Source organism: Heterodontus francisci, chromosome 8 (genome assembly GCF_036365525.1).
Source record: "Heterodontus francisci isolate sHetFra1 chromosome 8, sHetFra1.hap1, whole genome shotgun sequence".
NCBI classification, from domain to species: Eukaryota; Metazoa; Chordata; class Chondrichthyes; order Heterodontiformes; family Heterodontidae; genus Heterodontus; species Heterodontus francisci.
The window spans coordinates 90,483,983-90,510,266 of record NC_090378.1 but is presented as its reverse complement, the minus strand read 5'-3'; the positions used below and the strand labels follow the sequence as shown (position 1 = coordinate 90,510,266).

The following is a 26,284-nucleotide window of genomic DNA, read 5'->3' as shown; positions in this document are numbered from 1 at the left end:
ATAGAATTAATTGCACATAGTACTATCAAACTGAAAACAGAAAACATAGAGCCAGTCAGCATCTAGAGAAAGTGTTCTATCTGAAACATTAACCTACCTTTTCTAGTTTTAGATTATAATAGAACCTTTTCCACAATCTTTACTTTTGTATCGAGTTTCCAGGATTTTTTTTTTTTTTCTTTTCATATGAGCAAATAAAAGTTTATGGCTTTGAATGTTAAAAGACTTAGGTGTTTTACATTACAAAAAGTTAAAACCTAAGACTACATCTTTATATAATGATGCATCACTCACCTAAAAAGCGTTTGCACATTTACTATAGTTTTGGCATCTGCCATGTAATCCTCTTCGGCGCTCATTGTGCTTTCTTTGTCTACCACAACCATATTGGCAGCAAAAGTCACTCCACATCTCAGCAGATCATCTAGGCTTTTGGACAGGAAACAGGTGAAAATTAGAGAAATATATCAACAGTCCCTGGATTGGTTATGAATATGCAACAGAGAGTACTAGAGCTGTATAAAGTTGTTACATAATAGTTAATGATCAATGCAAAGTATTGGCATAGTGTTTGAACAATACTTATCAACACATAAAACAGCAACGTAATGAGAGAATGTCACAGCAATTATGACATTGACCTGGAATTTGCAGGAATAATAATAATGAGGCTGTCAGTGCTCGCCATTATTACTGTGCAAAGCTCTCAGTGTTACCCTGATCTTCCACAGGGACTGCTGTTGCAGTCGTCGCAGATGGAATCATTTAAAAATCATTGATTTGTCATGAATTTTAACTATTTTAGCGGTGAGGAACAATGATGAAGTTAAAAGCAAAATACTGCGGATGCTGGAAATCTGAAATAAAAACAAGAAATGCTGGAACCACTCAGCAGGTCTGGCAGCATCTATGGAAAGAGAAGCAGAGTTAACGTTTCGGGTCAGTGACCCTTCTTCAGAACTTTGGCGTTCCGAAGAAGGGTCACTGACCCGAAACGTTAACTGCTTCTCTTTCCACAGATGCTGCCAGACCTGCTGAATAATGAAGTTAACCCTCGTTCAATCAGGAGTAACTGAGTTTTTAATAGCATACTAAGTCATAATTACTGCTGGACAACCTCTCTGGCCCTGAAAACTAATTTTAAAAGTATGGAGTCTCATTTTCTCAGAAGAACATTTAAATACTGCAGATTTTTAAAATATTTTGAAAGTTTGTGCTCTGATTTTTATGTCTCTCCCTTAACCTTATGTGTTAATCTTTATTTTGCTTTCTGTACAGTAATTTAAATGTGATTTATCTTCCCTGATTTTTACATCCTGCTTTGCTGTCTGTGGGAATTCTTCAATTTGACTGGTTGATCAGCCTGCCTGCTATGTTGCTGGACACCACAGATCTCCTGTAGAATGCACTGAATTCATACTGAAGCTCTGGAGCCCACTAAATCTTTGAGGACAGCTTTCTTCGAGGTCAGCAGCAAGTTTTGTCCCTTTGCTGCTAAATGCAAAATTCTGGCCATTATGTTACACCTTCATGATAAAAGTGGCAATTTCTTCCTTGTTCTTTCCCTCACAAAAGAATTGACCATTGAAAGCTCTATTTTCTGCAACTATTTTCCTTTCATTAATTTAGTTGAAATGAATGATAAAACAACAGATTTTCTGCACCCACACAATGCAACAATCAATTAATTAGCAATTGTCAAAAATATTGGAAAGACTCAGCATGTCAGTCAGCATCTGTGGAGAGAACAGACTGGTTAACTTTTCAGGTGCAGACCCTATAAATGGCCAGGGAATTCAACAAAATTTGAGATGGCACAGGCAAATATTCAAGTGGACCTAGGTAAATCTGGATGCATTTGTATATTGATGATTTGGACGTAAATGTAAGGGGCATGATCAAGAAGTTTGCAGATGACACAAAGATTGGTCAGGTGTTAGATAGCGAGGAGGATAGCTGTAGGCTGCAGGAAGATATTGATGGTCTGGTCAGATTGGCAAATGGAATTCAACTTGGATAAGTGTGAGGTGATGAATTTGGGGAGGTCAAACAAGGCAAAGGAATACATTATTAAAGTGAAAATACTGAGAAGTGTAGAGGAAGTGAGGAACCTTGAAGTGAATGCCCACAGATCCCTTAAGGTGGCAGGACAGGTCGATAAGGTGGTTAAGAAGGCATATGGAATCCTTTCCTTTATCAGCCGAGGTATAGAATACAAGAGCAGGGAGGTTATGCTGGAACTGTATAACTCATTGGTTAGGCCACAACTTGAGTACTGTGTGCAGTTCTGGTCACCTCATTACAGAAAGGATGCAATTGCACTGGAGACGTACAGAGGAGATTTATGAGGATGTTGCCAGGACTGGAAAAATGCAGCCGTGAAGAAAGATCGGATAGGCTGGGGTTGTTCTCCTTGGAACTAAGGGGAGATCTGATTGAAATGTACAAAATTTTGAGGGGCCTGGATAGAATGAAGGTGAAGGGTCTATTCACCTTAGCAGATAAGTTAGTGACGAGGGGGCAGATTTAAAGTGATTGGTGAAAAAAATTAGAGGGGAGATGAGGAAAAACTTTTTCACCCAGAAGGTGGTAATAGTCTGGAACTCACCGCCTGAAAGGGTAGTTAAGGCAGAGACCCTCAACTCATTCAAAAGGAGTCTGGATATGCACCTCAAGTGCCATAAGCTGCAGGGCTGCGGATCAAATGTTGGAAGGTCGGATTAGAATAGGTGGGTCATTTTTTGGCCGGCACAGACACGATGGGCCAAGTGGCCTATTTCTGTGCCTTAAACTTTCTATGATTTGGTTCTTTGATATGGTTTTGATACTGATCCAGACCAAAGGCAAATGGGAAGAATCTAAGAAAAGCAGACACGATGGGGTAGATTGAACTACTGGCCAACCGACCAGCAGAGTGCATCATTTTGAAGGCTGCACCTCATTGCCATGCCATGGGTGGGTCATCGGCAGCAAATTGCAACTCACTGGCTCAAGGTCTGCACAATATTAGGCAGCTCGGAGGACAGAAGGAGTTATAGATTGTGGAGGAGAGAGGAGCCTGGGGCAGCAATGGCCCACACAGAAACAGTCCTGGTCCTTCTGGCCCCGCAAAAATAAACTTAAACCTTACCTTTGTGGTCAGCTTTCTTTGTGCAATTGGGTAACACCGGGCGGTGAGTGCACAGCGTGGCCGGGATTTTGTTGCGCTCCCAACGTTGGGGTCTGTGCGGGGGGGTGGTGGGGTGGATGGAAGAGCGCACCGGCAGCAGCCCGCCATTGAGCCTGCGCCTGGATTGTTAGGCCCGATCTTCCTGATGGCGGCGAGGCTCCGTGGCAGCCCCTTCACACCGCCACTCGGCGATAGGACCGAACTTTAAATATTGAAATGAAGGAAATGAATAAATTAACATGCCATTCCCCATGATCTTACCAGCTGTTTGCAATCTTCCGTGCGACGGCCGGTAATCACGTGCCTTCACTTTCTCAGCCAGGGAAAGCTGGCGCCATTGAGGTGGGGAAGGAGGGAACTTTTAATTTTTAGTTTAGTGGCGGGGGGTGGGGGTCAACTCTGCACTTTGTGCAGTTGTGGGGGTGGGGGGGGGGGAGAGGTCAACTATTCAATTTAAGTGTTTTGGAGGGGTAAGGGGGCGACCATTTATTTTCTGTGTATTGAGGGGGGTGGGCAAACGGGTCACACAACTATGTACTGTGTAGTGGGGGCTTGGGGGGGGGGTGGGTGGGGGACGTTCCAGGTTTGAACTTTTCACTCTTTGTGCAGGTCTGGCAGCCCTTTAAAAATGGCGTCGGCGCCTGCACAGAGGCAGCTGACGCTGTTGCTGGCGTCGCAGCACCCGCCCCTGCCTTGTGATTGGGGGGGGGAAATCGCCCTGCATATGGAAATGAGCCGTCGCACACTCGATTGGGGCAGCATGGTGACATGCGGCCCATGCATGTGGGCAGCCATTTTATACGCCCGCCGTCGGAGAATAAAATTCAGCCCTGTATCTCTGACCAATTGGCTCCCCAAATGGCAATTGGGAATGCGTACACCATAGGACCCCAATTTGCATATCATAAAGGCGCATCATCTGAAACAGATGGGCGCTTTCAGGATGGCATCAGCCAGCTGGGACTGGGAATGGAGCGGTAAGTCTTTCCCTGCAATCTTCGTGGCAGTGGAGCCAGTGAAAACCTCCCCCAGTAAACTTAGTGTTTGAGAGGCAGTGTCATCATCAATGTACTTCTTGTAATACTGCTACCTTTTTTTGAATCTATCTTTAATTATGATTAAACAGCAAAGTTTGAAGATGTAACATTCACTGTTCAAGCAAAAGGTAGTAAAAGGAAAAACTTGTAAATCAACAATGGTCAGAGGTCTTTGTACATTTTTGAAAGTGATACTGGGGTCAAACTGAAGGAAATCAGTCTGCAAGCAGAATGATAACTGTACGAAACATGAACATAGCATTTCGGCACCAGGTAATGTAACATTAAATTACCATGCACCCTTGTTATCTCAACAACCGAAGTACCAATCTGTAGAAAATCATGGAAGATTATTGAGGGAAATAATCAACAATTATACCAAAATACTCCCTTTCAAAAGTTGAGAAATAACTAAGAATTTTTTTCAAGATTCATGTAGTGTGTACTCCATAGCAGTAATTTTTTTTAAAAAGTTGTGCAGCTCTGGGCAGAATTGTGTTCTGCGGACCACTGATTAGTTTATTTGTCCACTGTCAACCTTTTCTGTTTTGACACACTTCATGCATCAGAGATTGACCCAAAATCAGTCCAGAAATTTTAGGATTTTGACTGCCTGGAAAACTAACCTCTGGCCTAAAATCCATTTCATTTTGCCATTTACTGTAAGCCTCTAAAATGGAGGGTGAATCAATAGATTAAAAGAAAGTAGGTTTGATGCTTTATTATATCTCCTTGTGGTAAAGTTGCAGTTAAGCTAGAGCCAGTAGACCTGGCATCACTGGTAGAGCAGGACTTCCACCATGGAGATGCTCACCTGATCCTGGCCAATTTTCCAACTTCTAGGTCATTTATACCATCGAAGCTTCTACTGGTGGGCCGTGCTGAAAAGGGGCCAGAAACTTATCGTGGAAAGGCATTACGGCGTGCCGTAGAAAAAGTAAAAGGCAGCCTTTGAGAGGTTAATTATTCGACAATTCTTTTTGAAGTTGCTCTTTTGTACTGCCTGCAAAAAGGCTTGGAAAGCAATTGCAATGGCCCCTCTTCAATTTAACCTGTTAGGCCCTCTATGTGTTGAAAGCAGGGTGCCAGGGCCACATACAGGCAGGTCTACCCTCCAAAATAATAAAGGGAGACAGGGATGTGGTGGAGCATACTCTATCCGTATGACAGCAATTTTTGCTTAATTTGCAAATATTTGCCTTTTGTTTTTGAACTAAGCTAAATTAAATATCACAACAAATTGAATTTTTTTGATATAGATTAGACTGTCATGGAAGGGTAACCAAAAATCCTGCACATTTGTGGACAATTTATAGCACACAGAAAGTGCTAAATGTAGTTGGCTTCTGTGTATGGCTTTGAGAAGTGGGGGTGTGGGTTGGGAATCAATATATTTTTAAAACTTAAATTGTGCATTTTTAAATGATCAATTAAACTGTTGTATTAGTTACTTCGAGATTATGTGGAAACGTCTGAACAATTCTTTCAAATGTCTGTTGCACTTGCTTCTCTTTCTGACTCACTGTTGGCACGAGCTCTGCCTCTCATCTATCATCTCTTGTGCAGTTATGTCGTCAAAATGAAGTTTTGTAATGCTGCCTTTATTATGGCAAGGTTGTCACTTGTGGCAAGAGCACCAATGAAAGTAACTCTTTATTATAAATGACTTGCCAGTGAAGATAGCAAAACTTTCCAGAAACATCCGCTGGCCCACCACTGTTTCTCAGATGGGGGAGGCGGTGGCTTACTGGTATTGTCACTGGACTAGTAACCCAGAGACCCAGGTATTGCTCTGGGGACATGGGTTCGAATCCCACCACAGCAGAAGGTGGAATTTGAATTCAATTAATAAATCTGGAATTAAAGGTAGTCTGATGATGGCCATTAAACCATTGTCGATTGTTGTAAAAACCCATCTGGTTCACTAACGTCCTGTAAGGAAGGAAATCTGCTGTCCTTACCTGGTCTGGCCTACATGTGACTCCAGATCCACAGCAATGTGGTTGACTCTTACATGCCCTCGAAATGGCCTAGCAAGCCACTCAGTTCAAGGGCAATTCGGGATGGGCAATAAATGCTGGGTTGGCCTGCGACGCCCACATCCCATGAAAGAATTAAAAAAAACTGCAGCAGTCCCTAGGGAATGGCATCACTTGGGTGAAATCATGTTAAGTTAGTCTTAAAGTTTGCCAATTCTGTTATACTTCAAAATTTTATGGTTTTTGATGAATTTTTCTGCTCATCAAGGTGAGGGGTATTACTGCTCAGAACATCTGTCCCACCCAGTGTAAGCATTAAATAATATGTAGTCAGTATAGCATAGGCCAGAACGAGAGTAGGGCTTTCCTTACTATTTCTGACCTTGAACTGATATCATCTATTGCTAATATAAATGTTCCCATTTTCCACACCAACCATCCAAGTGACTTGTTTCTAATTGCTAATTAATGCCAAATTATGTACAGCATTTGTGCCAGTGACCTACACTCATTTTACGTAGCATTCAGTTTGCATGGGGAGTTTCATCTTTTCGATCTGCATTTAAATTTGGGGTTCAAAGTTGAATGGCCAAATGTGTCATCCAATCCTGAAAAGTATTATTTTTCAAAATATTTATATCTCTGGGTCACTTCTCTGAAGTCCTGAACACTCATCATTTGCCAAACTTGAGATGCAACGGACAATCATCAAGCACAGCATCCCTGGGAGTGGAGATTGATTGTGGACCGCCTAGGGTTTTAGCACAGTAGTCGAGAATAAATATACAAGAAGTAATGCACAAACACAGAACAAAAACACACAGACTCACATGCAGCTCATGCCACAACATACTTCACTTTTTTTTTAAACAAGACTTTTGAAAAAAATACAAGGAACAATACTCATGCCAAAAAATATCTATTGCTATACACAGATCACACAAAGCTTTTATCATTTTGCTAGCCATGCCTCGAGATCTTACATACTTGTCAATAGAGCCAACCATGTAGTAAACCATTGGAAACCAGCAGATTGCTTCCAGAAAATGTACATCTGGCCTGGAGGGAAAGCCATAATTTAGAGAATGTGCTTTACATACATTGTAACTGTGAAACAAGCATTTATGCAAGTGAAGAGAAGTTTGAACACACGAAGACTGCCTGAGGCATAAATGATATTTGCACAGCTATTTATAATGAAAACATTGTATAATTTGTTTCAACAATCAGCTTCTGAGGAATATATTTTCAGGAAGGAATATTGGGAGTCTCAGATTCTTCTTGTCCCAATGCTTTATTAACCTCTTCACATACATGAGGCTGCCACAAAGCAGAGAACACAACATAATGGTCACAGTGGGTCTGACATGGCCAATACGATCCATTGCAAATGGATACCATGTGAAAATAATAATGAATAAAAAAATTACAAGACACATTCTAATGTATACAACATAAACACCACCATGGAGAAGAATTTCCTTGAATGTTTTCATCATAACTATTTTGTAAGAAAGCTATTGTGCCATTCCGATAAAATTCATATATTATTGATTTATGCCAGTTTTGTGCTGAAGTATCATATGCACGAATTTGCTTGATTCTTTACTAGATGCCTGGATATAGCCACTGAAACTGTTTATCAATCATTTACATAGCTCCACTCCAATGCAACAGACCAGCTCCCGTATCTTGGATTTATACAAATAATGCACTGACGTAAATTTAGGCGCAGCAAGGCTCAAAGCCACCCAATATCAGTAAAACTGAGATTTATGGAGTTTGATATGACTTTCTTTTACCGTGACTTGCACTATTCTTAACCAAAGTGCTGTCAGACTCAGTACACCCAATTGTTAATGATCCCACCTAACATATTCAGAAGGAATAATCAGCTGGGATTATATTACTAATGAGTATACCACTGTCCAGCATAAATATGGAAGAGAAAGAAGAGCAGAAGAGGCAAGAAGCTCCAAAAGTGAGTGTTACAATAAGGTGAGGGAGGGGTCTGGGGGCCCAGTTTCCGAATAAGGGTCTCCCTTTTAAGATGGCGATGAGGAGGAATTTCTTCTCTCAGAGGGTTGTTAACCTTTGGAATTCTCTACCCCAGAGAGCAGTGGAGGCTGAGTCACTGAAAATATTCAAGGCTGAGCTAGACAGATTTTTGATCTACAGGGGAGCCAAGGGTTATGGCGGCGGGGGCGGGGGGGGGGGGGGGGGGTGGTGGGGGGCAGGCAGGAATGTGGAGTTAAGGCGACAATCAGATCAGTCATCTTATTGAATGGTGGAGCAGGCTCAAGGGGCCAAATGCCTACTCTTGCTCCTATTTCTTAAGTTTGACACACCATAATTTTAATATATATATGTAAGAGTATGCAGGCCTTCAGAGACAGGCAGCACCAAAATGTAATTGTACTGATATTACCACCTCAGATATTGCTAAATATAACATTGGATATGTCAGTATCACAAAGATGCCACTGCATAATTGATCACATCATTGGTCTCTCTTCTGCATATAAATATGGTACAGTACTCAAGAAATGTTACTAACAAGACCTAGCCCCTTTAAACTGATAAATCATGGAATTTGTCTTGTTGACACCTTCATCTTTTACTTCACAATTAATAAGTTAGTTCCAAGAACCTTTTTGTATAATGATGTGTTTTTAAGTTCTAATTTTGAGATACTTGTTTGGGGTGTTCCCACAAACCATCTAACAAATATTGCGATCAAGTATTTCAAATAATGCGTCCAATTCAAGAAGATTCTTTTAGCAAGCAAATGATCTTGATTAGAAAGAAATCAAAATGATATAGATTAACAAATGCTTATTCCATGTTTTCAAAACTTAGACACTTCTATTTCAGAACATTGGCATAGGAGTTTACTTGTAATTACATTTAGTGTTTTTAAATAGGCTAGAACTCTCTTTTAGAATGGTGACCTTGATGCAGCTGTTCTCTGGCCGGTTTCAGCCCATGGGTATGCATTTGACACGCTTGATCTAAACCAGCTAGTTTAGCTAGAGAAGTGGGTTAATGCCTTGAGAAATGCCATGGAACATAAAGTGACGGTGTGCACTGTAAAAGCTCTCGACTGTTCCTTCATATATGTTATGTTAAATAAATCTGTCTAAAGATATGCCTCATCTTGACAGAATGCTTTTCAGTCTTACCTTCCATAAAGAGAAGAGAAACTAGGAGACATTATTTGCGATATTTCAGTGCTGCTATACTGAGCATGTGATTCTGTCACGATCCCTGGCTTATACTATTATTTGACTGGATATTGGGCTACAAAAGGTATACTCCGGATCATAGCAGTGCCAGGTCTGCTTAAGACACAGAAGTCAAGGAACTTCTAGTGCAAAAATTCTAAATTGTGACACTTGCATTTATATAGGTTCTATTTAAAACCATTCTCAAACAGAATGAAGCCATGTATGACCCAATGGTTCAAAGAAGGGCACATGGTAAAGTAAAAGCATTATGGTTGACTAGGAACATACAGAGGCACATTTCATTGAATCAGAAGGCAATCTGCATACTTAAGACATTTAATTCACAGAAGAAGAATTGCATGCACTTAAGGGGAACAAAAAAAGCCAATGTATTAGCCAAGACATCTCTGGAAGAGAAAACGGTGCATAATTGTGGCAGTAAATTCTTCAAAAGATCCAGAGAAAACTCAATGGGAAAAATTACTTCCTTCTAGAAGCGTACAATTCTATGATTATAAAGTAATAGCTGCTTTTCCATCTATGTCAGAAGTCTACTAAGGACTGTATAGGGCCACTAAAGGATAGTGTAGGGCAGATGCAAATGGATTTTCAGGTTATGGCAGAGCTGCTAAATATCTATTTTGCATCAGTCTATACTACTGCAGATGATGCTTATGTTCCAGATAAGGGGTGCACAGTATTGAATAGCATTATTAACAGTAAACTAGATCGTACTATCATCTTGGATAGTTAGAAAAACTCAAAACTGATAAGGCTCCAGATAATATCCATCCAAGGATGATTAAAAAGATGGGGCAGGTGCTCTGAGAGTCCCTTGTCCATTCCTTCAAGAGTTTAATAGAGTCAGGGATAGTTCCCTTCGAATGGAAGCTGGCTCATGTAGTTCTGATTTTCAAAACAAGGGGACAGGGAACTATAGGCCTATTCATCGTTGGGAAGATGCTAGAAGGGATCTTAAGAGATTCTCTTTATGATGGCTGGGAAAGATAGGAGTATTTGAAATTCATAACATGGCTTCTGAAAAAAAATAGAAAATTCTGGAAATACTCAGCAAGTCTGGCAGCATCTGTGAAGAGAGAGACAAAGTTAATGTTTCATGAAGTTTCATGGCATCAGGTCAAACATGGGCAAGGTAACCTCCTACTGATTACCACCTACAGCCCTCCCTCAGCTGATGACTCAGTACTCCTCCATGTTGAACACCACTTGGAGGAAGCACCGAGGGTGGCAAGGGCACAAAATGTACTCTGGGTGGGGGACTTCAGTGTCCATCACCAAGAGTGGCTCGGTAGCATCACTACTGACCAAGCTGGCCGAGTACTAAAGGACATAGCTGCTAGACTGGGTCTGCGGCAGGTGGTGGGGAACTAACAAGAAGGAAAAACATACTTGACCTCGTCCTCACCAATCTGCCTGCCGCAGATGCTTCTGTCCATGACAGTATGGGTAGGAGTGACCACCGCACAGTCCTTGTGGAGACGAAGTCCTGCCTTCACATTGAGGATACCGTCCATCGTGTTGTGTGGCACTATCACCATGCTAAATGGGATAGATTTCGAACAGATCTAGCAATGCAAAACTGGGCATCCATGAGACGCTGTGGGCCATCAGCAGCAGCAGCAGAATTGTACTCAACCACAATCTGTAACCTCATGGCCCGGCATATTCCCCACTCTACCCTTACCATCAAGCCAGGAGACCAACCCTGGTTCAATGAAGAGTGCAGGAGGGCATGCCAGGAGCAGCACCAGGCATACCTCAAAATGAGGTGTCAACCTGGTGAAGCTACAACCCAGGACTACTTGCATGCCAAACTGCGTAAGCAGCATGCGACAGACAGAGCTAAGCGATCCCATAACCAACGGATCAGATCTAAGCTCTGCAGTCCTGCCACAACCAGTCTTGAATGGTGGTGGACAATTAAACAACTAACTGGAGGAGGTGGCTCCACAAATATCCCCATCCTCAATGATGGGGGAGCCCAGCACATCAGTGCAAAAGATAAGGCTGAAGCATTTGCAACAATCTTCAGCCAGAAGTGCCGAGTTGATGATCAATCTCGGCCTCCTCCTGAAGTCCCCAACATCACAGATGCCAGACTTCAGCCAATTGGATTCACTCTGCGTGATATCAAGAAACGACTGAAGGCACTGGACACTGCAAAAGCTATGGGCCCTGACAATATTCCGGCAATAGTACTGAAGACCTGTGCTCCAGAACTTGCCGGTCTCCTAGCCAAGCTGTTCCAGTACAGCTACAACACTGGCATCTACCCTGCAATGTGGAAAATTGCCCAGGTATGTCCTGTACACAAAAAGCAGGATACGTCCAACCCGGCCAATTACTGCCCCATCAGCCTACTCTCAATCATCAGTAAAGTGATGGAAGGTGTCATCAACAGTGCCATCAAGCGGCACTTGCTTAGCAATAACCTGCTCAGTGACGCTCAGTTTGGGTTCCGCCAGGGTCACTCAGCTCCTGACCTCATTACAGCCTTGGTTCAAACATGGACAAAAGAGCTGAACTCAAGAGGTGAGGTGAGAGTGACTGCCCTTGACATCAAGGCAGCATTTGACCAAGTATGGCATCAAGGAGCCCTAGCAAAACTGAGGTCAATGGGAATCAGGGGGAAAACCCTCCACTGGCTGGAGTCACACCTAGCGCAAAGCAAGATGGTTGTGGTTGTTGGAGGTCAATCATCTGAGCTTCAGGACATCACTGCAGGAGTTTCTCAGGGTACTGTCCTAGGCCCAACCATCTTCAGCTGTTTCATCAATGACCTTCCTTCAATCATAAGGTCAGAAGTGGGGATGTTCGCTGATGATTGCACAATGTTCAGCAGCATTCGTGACTCCTCAGATACTGAAGCAGTCCATGTAGAAATGCAGCAAGACCTGGACAATATCTAGGCTTGGGCTTATAAGTGGCAAGTAACATTCGCGCCACACAAGTGCCAGGCAATGACCATCTCCAACAAGAGAGAATCTAACCATCTCCCATTGACATTCAACGGCATTACCATCGCTGAATCCCCCACTATCAATATCCAAGATGCTACCATTGACCAGAAACTGAACTGGAGTAGCCATATAAATACCATGGCTACAAGAGCAGGTCAGAGGCTAGGAATCCTGAGGGGAGTAACTCACCTCCTGACTCCCCAAAGCCTGTCCCCCGTCTACAAGGCACAAGTCAGGAGTGTGATGGAAAACTCGCCACTTGCCTGGATGGGTGCAGCACCAACAACACTCAAGAAGCTCGACACCATCCAGGACAAAGCAGCCCACTTGATTGGCACCCCATCTACAAACATTCACTCCCTCCACCACCGACGCACCGTGGCAGAAGTGTGTACCACCTACAAGTTGCACTGCAGCAATGCACCAAGGCTCCTTAAACAGCACCTTCCACACCCGCCACCTCTACCAACTAGAAGGACAAGGGCAGCAAATGCATGGGAACACCACCACCTGCAAGTTCCCCTCCAAGTCACACACTATCCTGACTTGGAACTATATCGCCGTTCCTTCACTGTCGCTGAGTCAAAATCCTGGAACTCCCTTCCTAACAGCACTGTGGGTGTACCTACCCCACATGGACTGCAGCAGTTCAAGAAGGCAGCTCAACACCACCTTCTCAAGGGCAATTAGGGATGGGCAATAAATGCTGGCCTAGCCAGCGACGCCCACATCCATGAATAAATAAAAACATTTTTTAAAAAGGTAGATGGCCTTTCTCCAATAACCTTTAGATTAGAGATACAGCACTGAAACAGGCCCTTCGGCCCACCGAGTCTGTGCCGACCATCAACCACCCAGTTATACTAATCCCATATTCCTACCAAACATCCCCACCTGTCCCTATATTTCCCTACCACCTACTTATACTAGTGACAATTTATAATGGCCAATTTACCTACCAACCTACAAGTCTTTTGGCTTGTGGGAGGAAACCGGAGCACCCGGAGAAAACCCACGCAGACACAGGGAGAACTTGCAAACTCCACACAGGCAGTACCCAGAATCGAACCCAGGTCCCCAGAGCTGTGAGGCTGCAATGCTAACCACTGCGCCACTGTGCCGCCCTCATCAGAATTGGAAAATTTAGAAATGTAATAGGGTTTAAGAAAGTGAAGTAGGGGAAGGTGGGACAAAAACAAAAGGCAAGGTCTCTGATAGGGTCAAAGGCAGGAGTGATTAAATGACAACAGAGTTGATGATGCAAGGCCAAAGGAAGTGGTAATAGGACAAGTAAAGAAACAAAAGATGCATCTCGAGGAGGTGTAAGTGGCAGAATGATGAACAGCTGTTGTTCGAAAGCAGAAACAAGAGAAACACAAGAGAAAAAAACAATACCAGCAAAGAAAAAGGAAAGAAAATGGGGGCGCACGTTACAATCTGAAATTGTTGAACTCAGTGTTGAGTGTGGAAGGTTTTAAAGTGCCTAACCGTAAGATGAGGTGCTGTTTCTCGAGCTTACGCTGAGCTTCAATGGAATACTAGAGGAAAGCGAGGACAGAGAGGTCAGAGTGGGAGCAAGGTAGAGAATTAAAATGACAGGCAACTGATCGCTCAGGGTGATGCTTGCGGACTGAATGGAAGTATTACACCAAACACAATCTGCGTTTCGTCTCCCCAATGTGGAGGAGGCCGCATTGTCAGCAACAAATACAGTACACTAAATTGAAAGAAATACAAGTAAATTGCTGTTTCACCTGGAAGGAGTGTTTGTGGTCTTGGATGGCGAGAAGGGGGGAGATAAAAGGGAAGATTTTACATCTTTTGTTCTTGCATCGAAAGGTGCCATGAGAAGGGAAGGGGATGTTGGGGCAATTGAGGAGCAGACCTGGGTGTTGCAGAGGCAACAGTCCTTTTGGAAGGCTGAAAGGGAAGGGGAGGAAAGATGTGTTTGGTGCTGGCATCATGCTGGAGGTGGCGAAAATGGCAGAGGGTGATCTGGTGAATGCTGAGGCTTTTGTGGTGAAAGGTGAGGACAAGGGGAGCCCTGTCACGTTTCTGGGAGGGAGCAGAAGTGCAGGAAATGGAACGGTTATTTCAGTTCAACAGTTTGGGGAGGACCAGGGGCAATGAGTTCAACTTTGTAAGTGTAGGAATGGACTGGATAATAGCTGGTTTTCCTTTTTCCAGAGAATTTGAGGCTCCAGAGTACATTGCCCACTGGAGTGGTGGGAGCTGACTGTCTGCATATGTGAAGGAGGGAGCTGGGCCAGATTACAACATGGACAGATATCAGATCATATAGAAGGTAAGTGTCTTTACAGATTGTCTTTACAGATAACAGTTGGCCCAAATAATATCCTGCACTGATTTCAATTGCCTGAATGGATACGGGAGGCATTTTCCAGAATATTTTTCCCTTAATGGCCCTTTGTTTTCTTTTCTTGCCTCTCTCAGGAAATTACACGGTTGTGGGGTGGGAGGAGTAGGGGGGTTGGTAAGAAATGTATCGCCATGATGGTTCACCCATCATATTGTGGGGGAGCTTGTCTTTCCCTCCCCATCTATTCTGTATGCTTGCATGTAACATCCAAAGCACTTCACACTATGTATAACTTTGGAACTACAGTGATCTGTTGTTGTTTTGAGCAACCCAGAAACAGCAATCGGAAGAAATACAATCATTTTTTTAATATTATAAAGCTCCATATATCATGTTTCTCAGGAATATCCCAAAGCATGTGAATTGATCACCTTTTAAAAAAAATTTAGGCAGGCAAATAATGCCATTGTATCCTTCCACAGCTATGCTAATCTGATAGTTAAATTATTGTCAAACTCTGACTCCGATAAGCCACTGAGTCAAAAAAGAGCAAGTGTTCAAAGCTGACATTGTTTGCTGGCCACTCCTCTTTACTGCCTGTGAAACTTACACTGGCTATGTGACCTGGACTACAGTTGGTTTCCACCATTGGTTTTCATGCATTGGAATAGCTTTTCTGCAGACAGACTTGTGTATTTTTTCAAAGTTCCATTTTAGTTTCCTTCAGCTTGCTTTCTCAATCTGTCTATTTCCAACACAGCCCGTTCTACTCAAAAAGCAGTGTCATGACAAGCTCATAGCAGGGTTGTTTCTAAGTGGAACTAATGGCACACACTCGATGTTCTACCATATTGACATACTAAATATAGCCAGATTTAGGGCATGGTAGCATAGTGGTTATGTTCCTGGAGCAGTAATCCAAAGGCCTGAATTAATGATCAGGAGACAGAGTTCAAATCCCAACATAACAGCTGGACAATTTAAATTCTGTTGATTAAATAAATCTGGAATATAAAGCTAGCATCAGTAATGGTGATGATGTGTAACTATTGGTTTCAAGAAAACCTGCTATGCCAAATGAGGATTTTTTAATTCATTGGTTGGAAACCTACATTAAACTTTTAATGAAAACAAAAAGAGCTGGAATTCTACAGTTAACTTTTAAAAATCTGGCAGCCAAGATGGCCACCGCAATTTGCATCTGGAACACCTTTCACATTCCAAGGGATCAAAGGGAGATGCTTGTCGGATTAGACTTTACCCAACACAACGGCTTGCCCTATTGATTGAACTACCTGAGATTGCTTTCACTAGCAAAACATTCAAAGCCATCTTGATGCATTCATGAGTGGAGACATCCCTCCAGAGTATAAACAATGACAATGCCCTCCCAAGAGTGGTTTTGGGTTTTAGACTTTGGACCTCATTAAAAACAAAGAGGATTGAGAGAACCATGTGACCATCTCGCCAGGCTATGAAAAACTGGGAGTTTTGTTTCACACAGCAGACAAGCCAAAGACTCAATTTGTGCAGAAGCCAGAAAGGGTGTGTGTGTCTCTCTCTCTCTCTTCAGAAGACCTTGTGCAGGGCATGTGAAGCCTAGCTATCAGCTGCTAGATCTAAGACAAAGACCCTGGGAAGGACACCCTCTGCTCAACTATCTCCAAGAACAACTATCACCCAGAACTTCAGGATCACAACTTCATCCAGAAGACAACAGAATCACCCAACCCCACAAACTATTAATTTTTACTTGTTCTGGACTCTAATCTAAACCAAACTATTCATCACTCTGTACTCTATTTGTGTGTATGATTCTCATGTGCATGTGTGAGTGAAAGTGTAGCATAATTTTAATATTTTATCTAGATTGGGTTTAGTTTTTTAAGTACAATAAACTCACCTCTTTCTTGTTTAAACTCAAGGAAACCTGTCCGATTGGTCCTTTACGATCACAAGAAAGGTAAAAGGTAAAACACTCACTGAAGTAGTAAACACAACCACTGCTTTAAAAGAGAATAAACCCTGTTGCGGGCAAACCAGAAGGAGGACAAGAGGGGAACCTTGTGACCCCTGCCTCACCTGATTGTAACAATTGGATTGTTGTAAAAACCAATCTAGTTCACTAATGTCATTCAGATAAGGAAATATGCATCCTTAGCTGGTCTGCCTACCTGTGACTCCAACCCACAGCAATGTGGTTGACTTTTAACTGGCCTAGCAAGCCAGGCAGTTATCTCAAGGGCAATTGGGAATGGTCAATAAATGCTGGCCTCATTCCATGAATAAATAAATATATTGTCTGAATTTCATTTTTTAAAATAAATGTTAGTTTCTTCTAGACTTTTGGCAATGGAATTGCCAGTTAGATGAGGTGATGGCTGTACATTAGGCTATGCTCTCTTGAGTTGATTGATACTAGTCAAGCAACAACTGGATAGATTCCCTTCAGCTGATTACATGAAAGGAAAGTTACACACCATAAAGCCACTGGTATAATAAAAACAAGAAATGCTGGAAATACTCAGCAGGTTTTGGTGGCAGCAGCTTTGACAGTAGCGGAGGTGCGGGAGCGAACTTGCAGCTGGGAAGTCAATTTCAGTGTAAGTTCAAAGTTAATTCCCTTTTGTTTTTGGAGGTACAGGGGACTGCTGGGTAAGTAAAAACTATATATTTGGGTGGTGGCTGTACCTGAGACACTACACGTGTACCCTCCTCCTCTAACCAAAAAAAAAAGGTAAGCTTTTTATTTAAAAAGTTCTGTCCGTTGGATTGCTAACCTAACAAGTTTTGACTTTTTTTTTGGTTTTTCTGTAGATTTGTTGGGAATTTAGAATAGTGGGAATGGAAGTTAAGGCAGTTGTATGTTCCTCCTGCAGAATGTGGGAGGTAAGGGTCGCCAAGAGTGTCCCTGCTGACTGCATCTGCGGGAAGTGCACCCAACTCCAGCTCCTCGAGAACCGCGTTAGGGAACTGGAGCTGGAGCTGGATGAACTTCGGATCATTTGGGAGGCGGAGGGGGTTATTGAGAGGAGTTATGGGGAGGTAGTCACACCTCAGGTAAAAGAAGTATGTAGATGGGTTACCGTCAGGGGAAGGAGAGGGAACCAGCAGGCAGTGCAGGGATCCCCTGTGGCCATTTCCCTCAACAACAGGTATACCGTTTTGGATACTGTTGCGGGGGACGACTTACCAGGGGTAAGCAATGGGGTACAGGTATCTGGCACAGAGTCTGTCCCTGTTGCTCAGAAGGGAAGGGGGAAGAGGAGCAGAGCATTAGTCATTGGGGACTCCATAGTTAGGGGAACAGATAGGAGGTTCTGTGGGAACGAGAGAGACTCACGGTTGGTGTGTTGCCTCCCAGGTGCCCGGGTTCGTGATGTCTCAGATCGTGTTTTTGGGATCCTTAGGGAGGAGGGGGAGCAGCCCCAGGTCGTGGTCCACATAGGCACCAACGACATAGGTAGGAAGAGAGATGGGGATTTAAGACAGAAATTCAGGGAGCTAGGGTGGAAGCTTAGAGCGAGAACAAACAGAGTTGTTATCTCTGGGTTGTTGCCCGTGCCACGTGATAGCAAAGCGAGGAATAGGGAGAGAGAGGAGTTGAACACGTGGCTGCAGGGATGGTGCAGGAGGGAGGGTTTTGGTTTCCTGGATAATTGGGGCTCTTTCTGGGGTAGGTGGGACCTCGTCAAACAGGATGGTCTTCACCTGAACCAGAGGGGTACCAATATCCTGGGGGGGAGATTTGCTAGTGCTCTTCGGGGGGGTTTAAACTAATTCAGCAGGGGAATGGGAACCTAAATTGTAATTCCAGTGTACAGGATGTTGAGAGTAGTGAGGTCAGGGATAAGGTTACAAGGACGCAAGAGGGCACTGGCAAGCAAGAACCTGGTTTAAAGTGTGTCTACTTCAACGCCAGGAGCATCCAGAAGAAGGTGGGTGAGCTTGCAGCATGGGTTGGTACCTGGGATCTCGATGTAGTGGCCATTTTGGAGACATGGGTAGAGTAGGGGCAGGAATGGATGTTGCAGGTTCCGGGATTTAGATGTTTCAGTAAGAACAGAGAAGATGGTAAAAGAGGGGGGGGTGTGGCATTGTTAATCAAGGAGAGTATTACAGCGACAGAAAGGACTTTTGAGGACTCGTCTACTGAGGTAGTATGGGCCGAGGTTAGAAACAGGAGAGGTGAGGTCACCCTGTTGGGAGTCTTCTATAGACCTCCGAATAGTTCCAGAGATGTAGAGGAAAGGATAGCGAAGATGATTCTCGACAGGGGCGAGAGTAACAGGGTAGTTGTTATGGGGGACTTTAACTTTCCAAATATTGACTGGAAATACTATAGTTCGAGTACTTTAGATGGGTCAGTTTTTGTCCAGTGTGTGCAGGAGGGTTTTCTGACACAGTATGTAGACAGGCCAACCAGGGGCGATGCCACATTGGATTTGGTACTGGGTAATGAACCCGGCCAGGTGTTAGATTTAGATGTAGGTGAGCACTTTGGTGATAGTGATCACAATTCGGTTAGGTTTACCTTAGCGATGGGCAGGGACAGGTATATACCGCAGGGCAAGAATTATAGCTGGGAGAAAGGAAATTATGATGCGATTAGGCAAGATTTAGGATGCGTAGGATGGGGAAGGAAACTGCAGGGGATGGGAACAATCGAAATGTGGAGCTTATTCAAGGAGCAGCTACTGCGTGCCCTTGATAAGTATGTACCTGTCAGGCAGGGAGGAAGTTGTCGAGCGAAGGCTTATGTTAGGATGAGACGTGAAGGCTCAGTTAGGGCGCTTGAGAGTTACAAGCTAGCCAGGAAGGATCTAAAGGGAGAGCTAAGAAGAGCAAGGAGAGGACACGAGAAGTCATTGGCGGATAGGATCAGGGAAAACCCTAAGGCTTTCTATAGGTATATCAGGAATAAAAGAATGACTAGAGTTAGATTAGGGCCAATCAAGGATAGTAGTGGGAAGTTGTATGTGGAATCAGAGGAGATAGGGGAAGCGTTAAATGAATATTTTTTGTCAGTATTTACATTAGAGAAAGAAAATGTTGTCGAGGAGAATGCTGAGATTCAGACTACTAGGCTAGATGGGATTGAGGTTCACAAGGAGGAGGTGTTAGCAATTTTGGAAAGTGTGAAAATAGATAAGTCCCCTGGGCCAGATGGGATTTATCCTAGGATTCTCTGGGAAGCTAGGGAGGAGATTGCAGAGCCTTTGTCCTTGATCTTTATGTCGTCATTGTCGACAGGAATAGTGCCGGAAGACTGGAGGATAGCAAATGTTGTCCCCTTGTTCAAGAAGGGGAGTACAGACAGCCCTGGTAATTATAGACTTATGAGCCTTACTTCGGTTGTGGGTAAAATGTTGGAAAAGGTTATAAGAGACAGGATTTATAATCATCTTGAAAAGAATAAGTTCATTAGCGATAGTCAGCACGGTTTTGTGATGGGTAGGTCGTGCCTCACAAACGTTATTGAGTTTTTCGAGAAGGTGACCAAACAGGTGGATGAGAGTAAAGCAGTGAATGTGGTGTATATGGATTTCAGTAAGGCGTTTGATAAGGTTCCCCACGGTAGGCTATTGCAGAAAATACGGAAGTATGGGGTTGAAGGTGATTTAGAGCTTTGGATCAGAAATTGGCTAGCTGAAAGAAGACAGAGGGTGGTGGTTGATGGCAAATGTTCATCCTGGAGTTTAGTTACTAGTGGTGTACCGCAAGGATCTGATTTGGGGCCACTGCTGTTTGTCATTTTTATAAATGACCTGGAAGAGGGTGTAGAAGGGTGGGTTAGTAAATTTGCGGATGACACTAAGGTCGGTGGAGTTGTGGATAGTGCCGAAGGATGTTGTAGGGTACAGAGGGACATAGATAGGCTGCAGAGCTGGGCTGAGAGATGGCAAATGGAGTTTAATGTGGAAAAGTGTGAGGTGATTCACTTTGGAAGGAGTAACAGGAATGCAGAGTACTGGGCTAATGGGAAGATTCTTGGTAGTGTAGATGAACAGAGAGATCTTGGTGTCCAGGTACATGAATCCCTGAAAGTTGCTACCCAGGTTAATAGGGCTGTTAAGAAGGTATATGGTGTGTTTGCTTTTATTAGTAAGGGGATCGAGTTTCGGAGCCACGAGGTCATGCTGCAGCTGTACAAAACTCTGGTGAGACCGCACCTGGAGTATTGCGTGCAGTTCTGGTCACCGCATTATCGGAAGGATGTGGAAGCTTTGGAAAGGGTGCAGAGGAGATTTACTAGGATGTTGCCTGGTATGGAGGGAAGGTCTTACGAGGAAAGGCTGAGGGACTTGAGGTTGTTTTCGTTGGAGAGAAGGAGGAGGAGAGGTGACTTAATAGAGACATATAAGATAATCAGAGGGTTAGATAGTGAGAGTCTTTTTCCTCGGATGGTGATGGCAAACACGAGGGGACATAGCTTTAAGTTGAGGGGTGATAGATATAGGACAGATGTTAGAGGTAGTTTCTTTACTCAGAGAGTAATAGGGGCGTGGAACGCCCTGCCTGCAACAGTAGTAGACTCGCCAACTTTAAGGGCATTTAAGTGGTCATTGGATAGACATATGGATGAAAATGGAATAGTGTAGGTCAGATGGTTTCACAGGTCGGCACAACATCGAGGGCCGAAGGGCCTGTACTGCGCTGTAATGTTCTAATTCTAATTCAGGTCTGGCAGCATCTGCGGAGAGAGAAGCAGAGTTAATGTTTCAGGTCAGTGACCCTTCATCACAACTCAGAGCCACTGGTACTTGTGTCTGAAAGTACTCTCCCACCTGTCAATGAATGTGAATAACTAAAGAAACATAAATTAGACAAATTCAAATTTGTTAAATGCAATAAACTAATGCACCAATTGAAAAGACCACAAGATAAAAGCACTACTTGTGAAATTAATTTACTGGGGCACTAGGTAACAAAGAAATGAAGTGGTTTGAAATGGAAATTTCTTTCAAGTGAATCCATGGATTAACCTTTTAAGGATAAAAAGCACAATTTATGTGTTTAAGGAAACCTTTACAAAGGTTTAGTGTAAGCAAATAAGAAAATTAACTTTCGGCAATTCATAAGACAATGTTAAAGTAAGGTTTTGTACAGCCGCTTATATTTATCAATTAGTGTCTCCATGAATTTAGATTTCGAGATACAGCACTGAAACAGGCTGTGCCGACCATTAACCACCCATTTATGCTAATCCTACACTAATCTCATATTTCTACCACATCCTCACCTGTCCCTATATTCCCCTACCTATACTAGGGTCAATTTATAATGGCCAATTTACCTATCAACCTGCAAGTGTTTTGGCTGTGGGAGGAAACCGGAGCACCCGGAGGAAACCCATGCAGAAACAGGGAGAACTTGCAAACTTCACACAGGCAGTACCCAGAATTGAACCGGGGTCGCTGGAGCTGTGAGGCGGTGGTGCTAACTACTGCGCCACTGTGCCGCAGTGGGCTGTAACAGCTAATGCAGCACAATTTATCTTAAACATTGGATATTTTCTTTAATCACAAATTTAGGAACAGAAGAATCTTTTGAAAAGTTATTATTATTATTATTGCATTTCAGATGTTGAGCAATTTTAACTGACATTGTGCAGATTTGAAAAGTGCCTAAATTCTTGTCTCTCTTGGTCTTGGTCACTGTTTCTTACCCCTTCATAGATCTCAGGAGGTTGAAAGCTTGGTGAGTCATCCAGGGATGCTGAGGATTGTTCCAATTTTCTTCATGTGGTGCTTTGAAAGTGACATGTTACAACATTTAGCTTATCTGCATTTTCCCTTCCAGGGTTTATTTCTTTCAGTGAGGACTGGAACTTGATGTTTTGTTCCAAATGTGTATACAACAATAAAAATAGAAAGAAGGAAGTGAAAAAATAGTTTTTTTTGTTAAAACATAGATTATAGATTTTGGGATAAAATAATAGAAGTGCTTAAAATTATTAAATGATGGGGCAGTGTAGATAGTAGCAGACAGTAGTTGAGGGGCCAAGAATGATACAAAATGATAAGAATACAAAATTAATTGTAAGAAATTTAAAAGAGGTCAGAAGAATTTTTTTTTTTACGGGGTGTTGAAGGCTGTGGAATTCAATTCCAGGATTGGCTGTTGAGGCAGAAAACATGTCACCACCATCTTCTCAAGGGCAATTAGGGATGGGCAACAAATGCTGGCCTTGCCAGTGACGCTCACATCCCATGACAGAATTTTAAAAAACATTAAAGATGAAGGGATAAGGGAACAGGGTGGGTAAATATGATTAGAAATACTTGTTCGCATGGAAGTTAAACATTGACACAGACTGGTTGGGCTGAATGGTCTGTTTCTGGGTTGTAAAATCTGTATATTTTTATGTATTCTATGTAAAGAGTTGCCTTTTACTTTTGGTGGCTTTTGTTTGTTATCAGAGGAAACTACTTTAGGATATTTATTTACCAGTCAGTTGGGTCTTTGCACCAACTTCATTGCGTTGACTCCAGTGTAAAGGTTATGACTCTTCTTTATAATGTCATTATTATTTGCTCCTTATTCCTGCTAATGTGATCATTTATGTGTTAACATTCAAGATTGCCTCACAAAGTAGTGCTACATCGCTGAAATATTTCACCAGGATGAAAAATTGGAAATTTCATGTACATTGTCTCAAATGACACATTATTTACAATGCCAAATGGTAGTGATAGCCCTTTAAGTAATATCTCAAGACAAACTTATAAATAGCAGTATATGTTGAAGTTTCAGTAAACTCTACTATCATTACCCTATAATCTGTTCTGAAGATGGAGCCTCAGATTTTCCATGAAACTTTTGCCAGGCTCCAACAGAAGAGTAGAAGTCACCTGAGCTCCCAGTTGGCATTGTAAGAGGTGGTACGTCTATCCCATCTCACCCTTTACAACGCTGGAGGGATGGGGGAAGCCATCCAGGCAGCCGTGATCTCGCTTCTGGAGGCAAGTGAGGCCAAACGTGGAGATGGGGCTGAGCTACTTGGATCTGGGAACAAGCAGAGATGAGGAGCAGCAGCTCACATCGCAAGTGCAGGCCATTGCGCCTGAGGCACGCAGAGAAGTTGGACAGGGCATGGAGGAAACAAAGGCAAATACCCTCCACATAGGGTATACTGACAATGAATTAGCTTACTGAATCTAACAGAGTGTCAGTGCCGCTGAAGAATGCACCTTTCAAGGCAGATGTTAAGAGTTGTGTGCAGCAGTGGAGGGTCAATTCCATCCTCAAGTGGTCGCACTGGCACACCCTGCCAGTGGCCATCTGTGACTGTGGAGCTGAACTTTCTTTCCTCTGGGTCCTTCCAAAGGGCAGCAGCTGACCTCACTGGCATTTTGCAGTTGGCTGCCCATCACAGCATACAGTAGGTGACAGATCCCAGCAGGTTCCGGCATGGGCATGACGGGCAGAATCGCTGTCTTCTGTGCCATAATTTTTCTGTGGTTCTATGCCCTGTTTGAGAAGGCATCGAATTACATTGAATTTATCACTGAAAGGGCCACGCAGGCACAGAGGGCAGTTGGATGTGCCTCCATTGCTGAAGTCCCTCGGATGCAGGGGGTTATCAACTGCATCCATGTTGCCATTAAAGCACTGGAAGAGCAGCCAGGGTTTCATGAAAAGAAGGGATTCCACTCTCAACATTCAACTGGTTTGTGACCACCAAAAGCATTTCTTCTAAATCAGTGCATAATATCCTCACAGATGCCATGATTCCTTCATCCTTAGGCTATCACAGATGCTGTAACTGTTCATGCCACTGGAGAGAACTACCTGGATGGCTGCCAGGGGACAAGGACTATCCAGTGAAGAGATGGTTGCTGACATCTCTAAACCTTTGATAGAGGCACTACAAATTCTGCCGACAACTGCTGCCATCTCAGCACAAGGGCCACCTTTAAGTAGGCCATTGAACCACTTGATGTGGTTCCGGTGCCTTGACCAATTAGGGGGTGCCCTCCAGTACGCTCCCTCAAGTGTGTCCTGGATTGTAGTGATCTGCTGTGTTCTTCACAACATGACCTTCCATTAGAGAGTGCACCTCACTGCAAGAGAAGCAGAGAATCAGCACATTTCTTAGGAAGAGCAGGAGGAAATAGTGGAGTAGCATGACCCAGACTTGAAAGAACCCTCAGGAGTCCAGTTAAGGCCTCAAGGCATTTATCAAGATGGAAGGATGCTCGGGCTGTACTAATTCAGATATGTTTCTCCTGAGGGCCCTCTCACCCTAAAAGACAAGAGGTTCAGAAACTCGCCTTTCTATGGGGGAATGAGCGAATCCAACATGCAACTTCCCCTGTAGATCAAAAATCTGAATATATTCAAGGCTGAGTTATACAATGACCAGCCTCCACTGCTTTAGGGAACAGAATTCCAAAGAGTAACAATCCTCAGAGAAGAAATTCCTCCTTCATCTCCTTCTTAAAAGGGAGACCCATTATTTTGAAACATCCTCTCAGCATCTACCCTGTCAAGCCTGCTCAGAATCTTATATGTTTCAATAAGATCATCTCTCATTCTTCTAAATTCCAATGAGCATAGGCCCAACCTGCTCAACCTTTCCTCATAAGACAACCCCTTCATCCCAGGAATTAGCCTAATGAACCTTCACTGAACCGTTTCCAATGCAAGTATATCCCTCCTTAAGTAAGGAGACCAAAATCATACAGATATTCTAGATGCAATCTCACCAATGCCCTGCACAGTTGTGGGGTGGGAGGGGCCAGCCTGACATGGGTGCCTGTCCTTTTGCGGTTTCTCCTGAAATTTCACCCACAATCTTACAAACTTTGTTGCTCCAAAATGGATAATTGCAAAGAATAACTATCTTTGGAACTTAGGGCAGGATTTTCTTTCTGGGGTGGGAAATGGACCTCTGGTCCATTTCTGGGTCCCCATCCCTCCTCTGGTTCCAGGGCAGGGTTGGTTGGAAACAGTCACTGGTACCAATTTTGATGAAGGTGGCCCCTTAATTGGACTGGAGACGGATTTGGCAGTCAATTAGCAGCTGTGGGGGTGGGAATGGCGGTAGGACTGAAAGAGAGCAGGCCCAATTTAAACCCACAGCAGCAACCATTGCTGTGCTTGCTGCTTTACTCATCAAATTGCTTGCTGAACTACTGAAGGAGCAGGAGAGGCAGAGGCCTAGAACTAGGGGCAGGGCTGCCCTTAGGTTTGTAGAAACAGACCTGGAGGCCCTCATTGGGGCAGTGAGGGAGAGGAGGGAGGTCCTCTTCCCAGAGGATGGTTGGAGGATGCACCCTCCCAGATCAAGCAGGCCTGGATTGACGTGGCTGACACAGTAAGCAGGTGGAATGTGGTCTGGAGTAATTGGCTCTAGTGCCAGAAGTTGTTCAATTACCTTATTTGCTCTGGCAAGGTGAGTGCAACGCCCATCCCTCAGTACAGGCCTCTAGATGTTCAAGCTCTAGCAGACACAACCAGGTGAGGAGCTTGAGGGTGCATGCTGCTCCCGAACATGGGAGGAATGTGTGCCCAGGATACTTACTGATGCCTCAGCAAGGCTCAGAGCCAGAGTGCTGCTGAGGA

The 26,284-nt window shown here is 43.6% G+C and overlaps 1 protein-coding gene across 4 annotated transcripts in view; it reads right to left on the bottom strand.

The window, feature by feature from the left end:
- Positions 1 to 26,284, bottom strand: part of LOC137372567 (potassium channel subfamily T member 2) — a 921,357-nt gene that overhangs the window by 339,717 nt on the left and 555,356 nt on the right. For 2 of the 4 annotated variants that reach the window (XM_068036495.1, XM_068036496.1), the window contains 2 exons: positions 7,173 to 7,244; positions 295 to 429 (listed from right to left, as the gene is read on the bottom strand). In XM_068036495.1, coding sequence (XP_067892596.1) covers positions 295 to 429; positions 7,173 to 7,244 — 207 coding nt within the window. The remainder of the gene's footprint in view (positions 1 to 294; positions 430 to 7,172; positions 7,245 to 26,284) is intronic. The other 2 variants (XM_068036497.1, XM_068036498.1) reach the window with 1 other exon arrangement.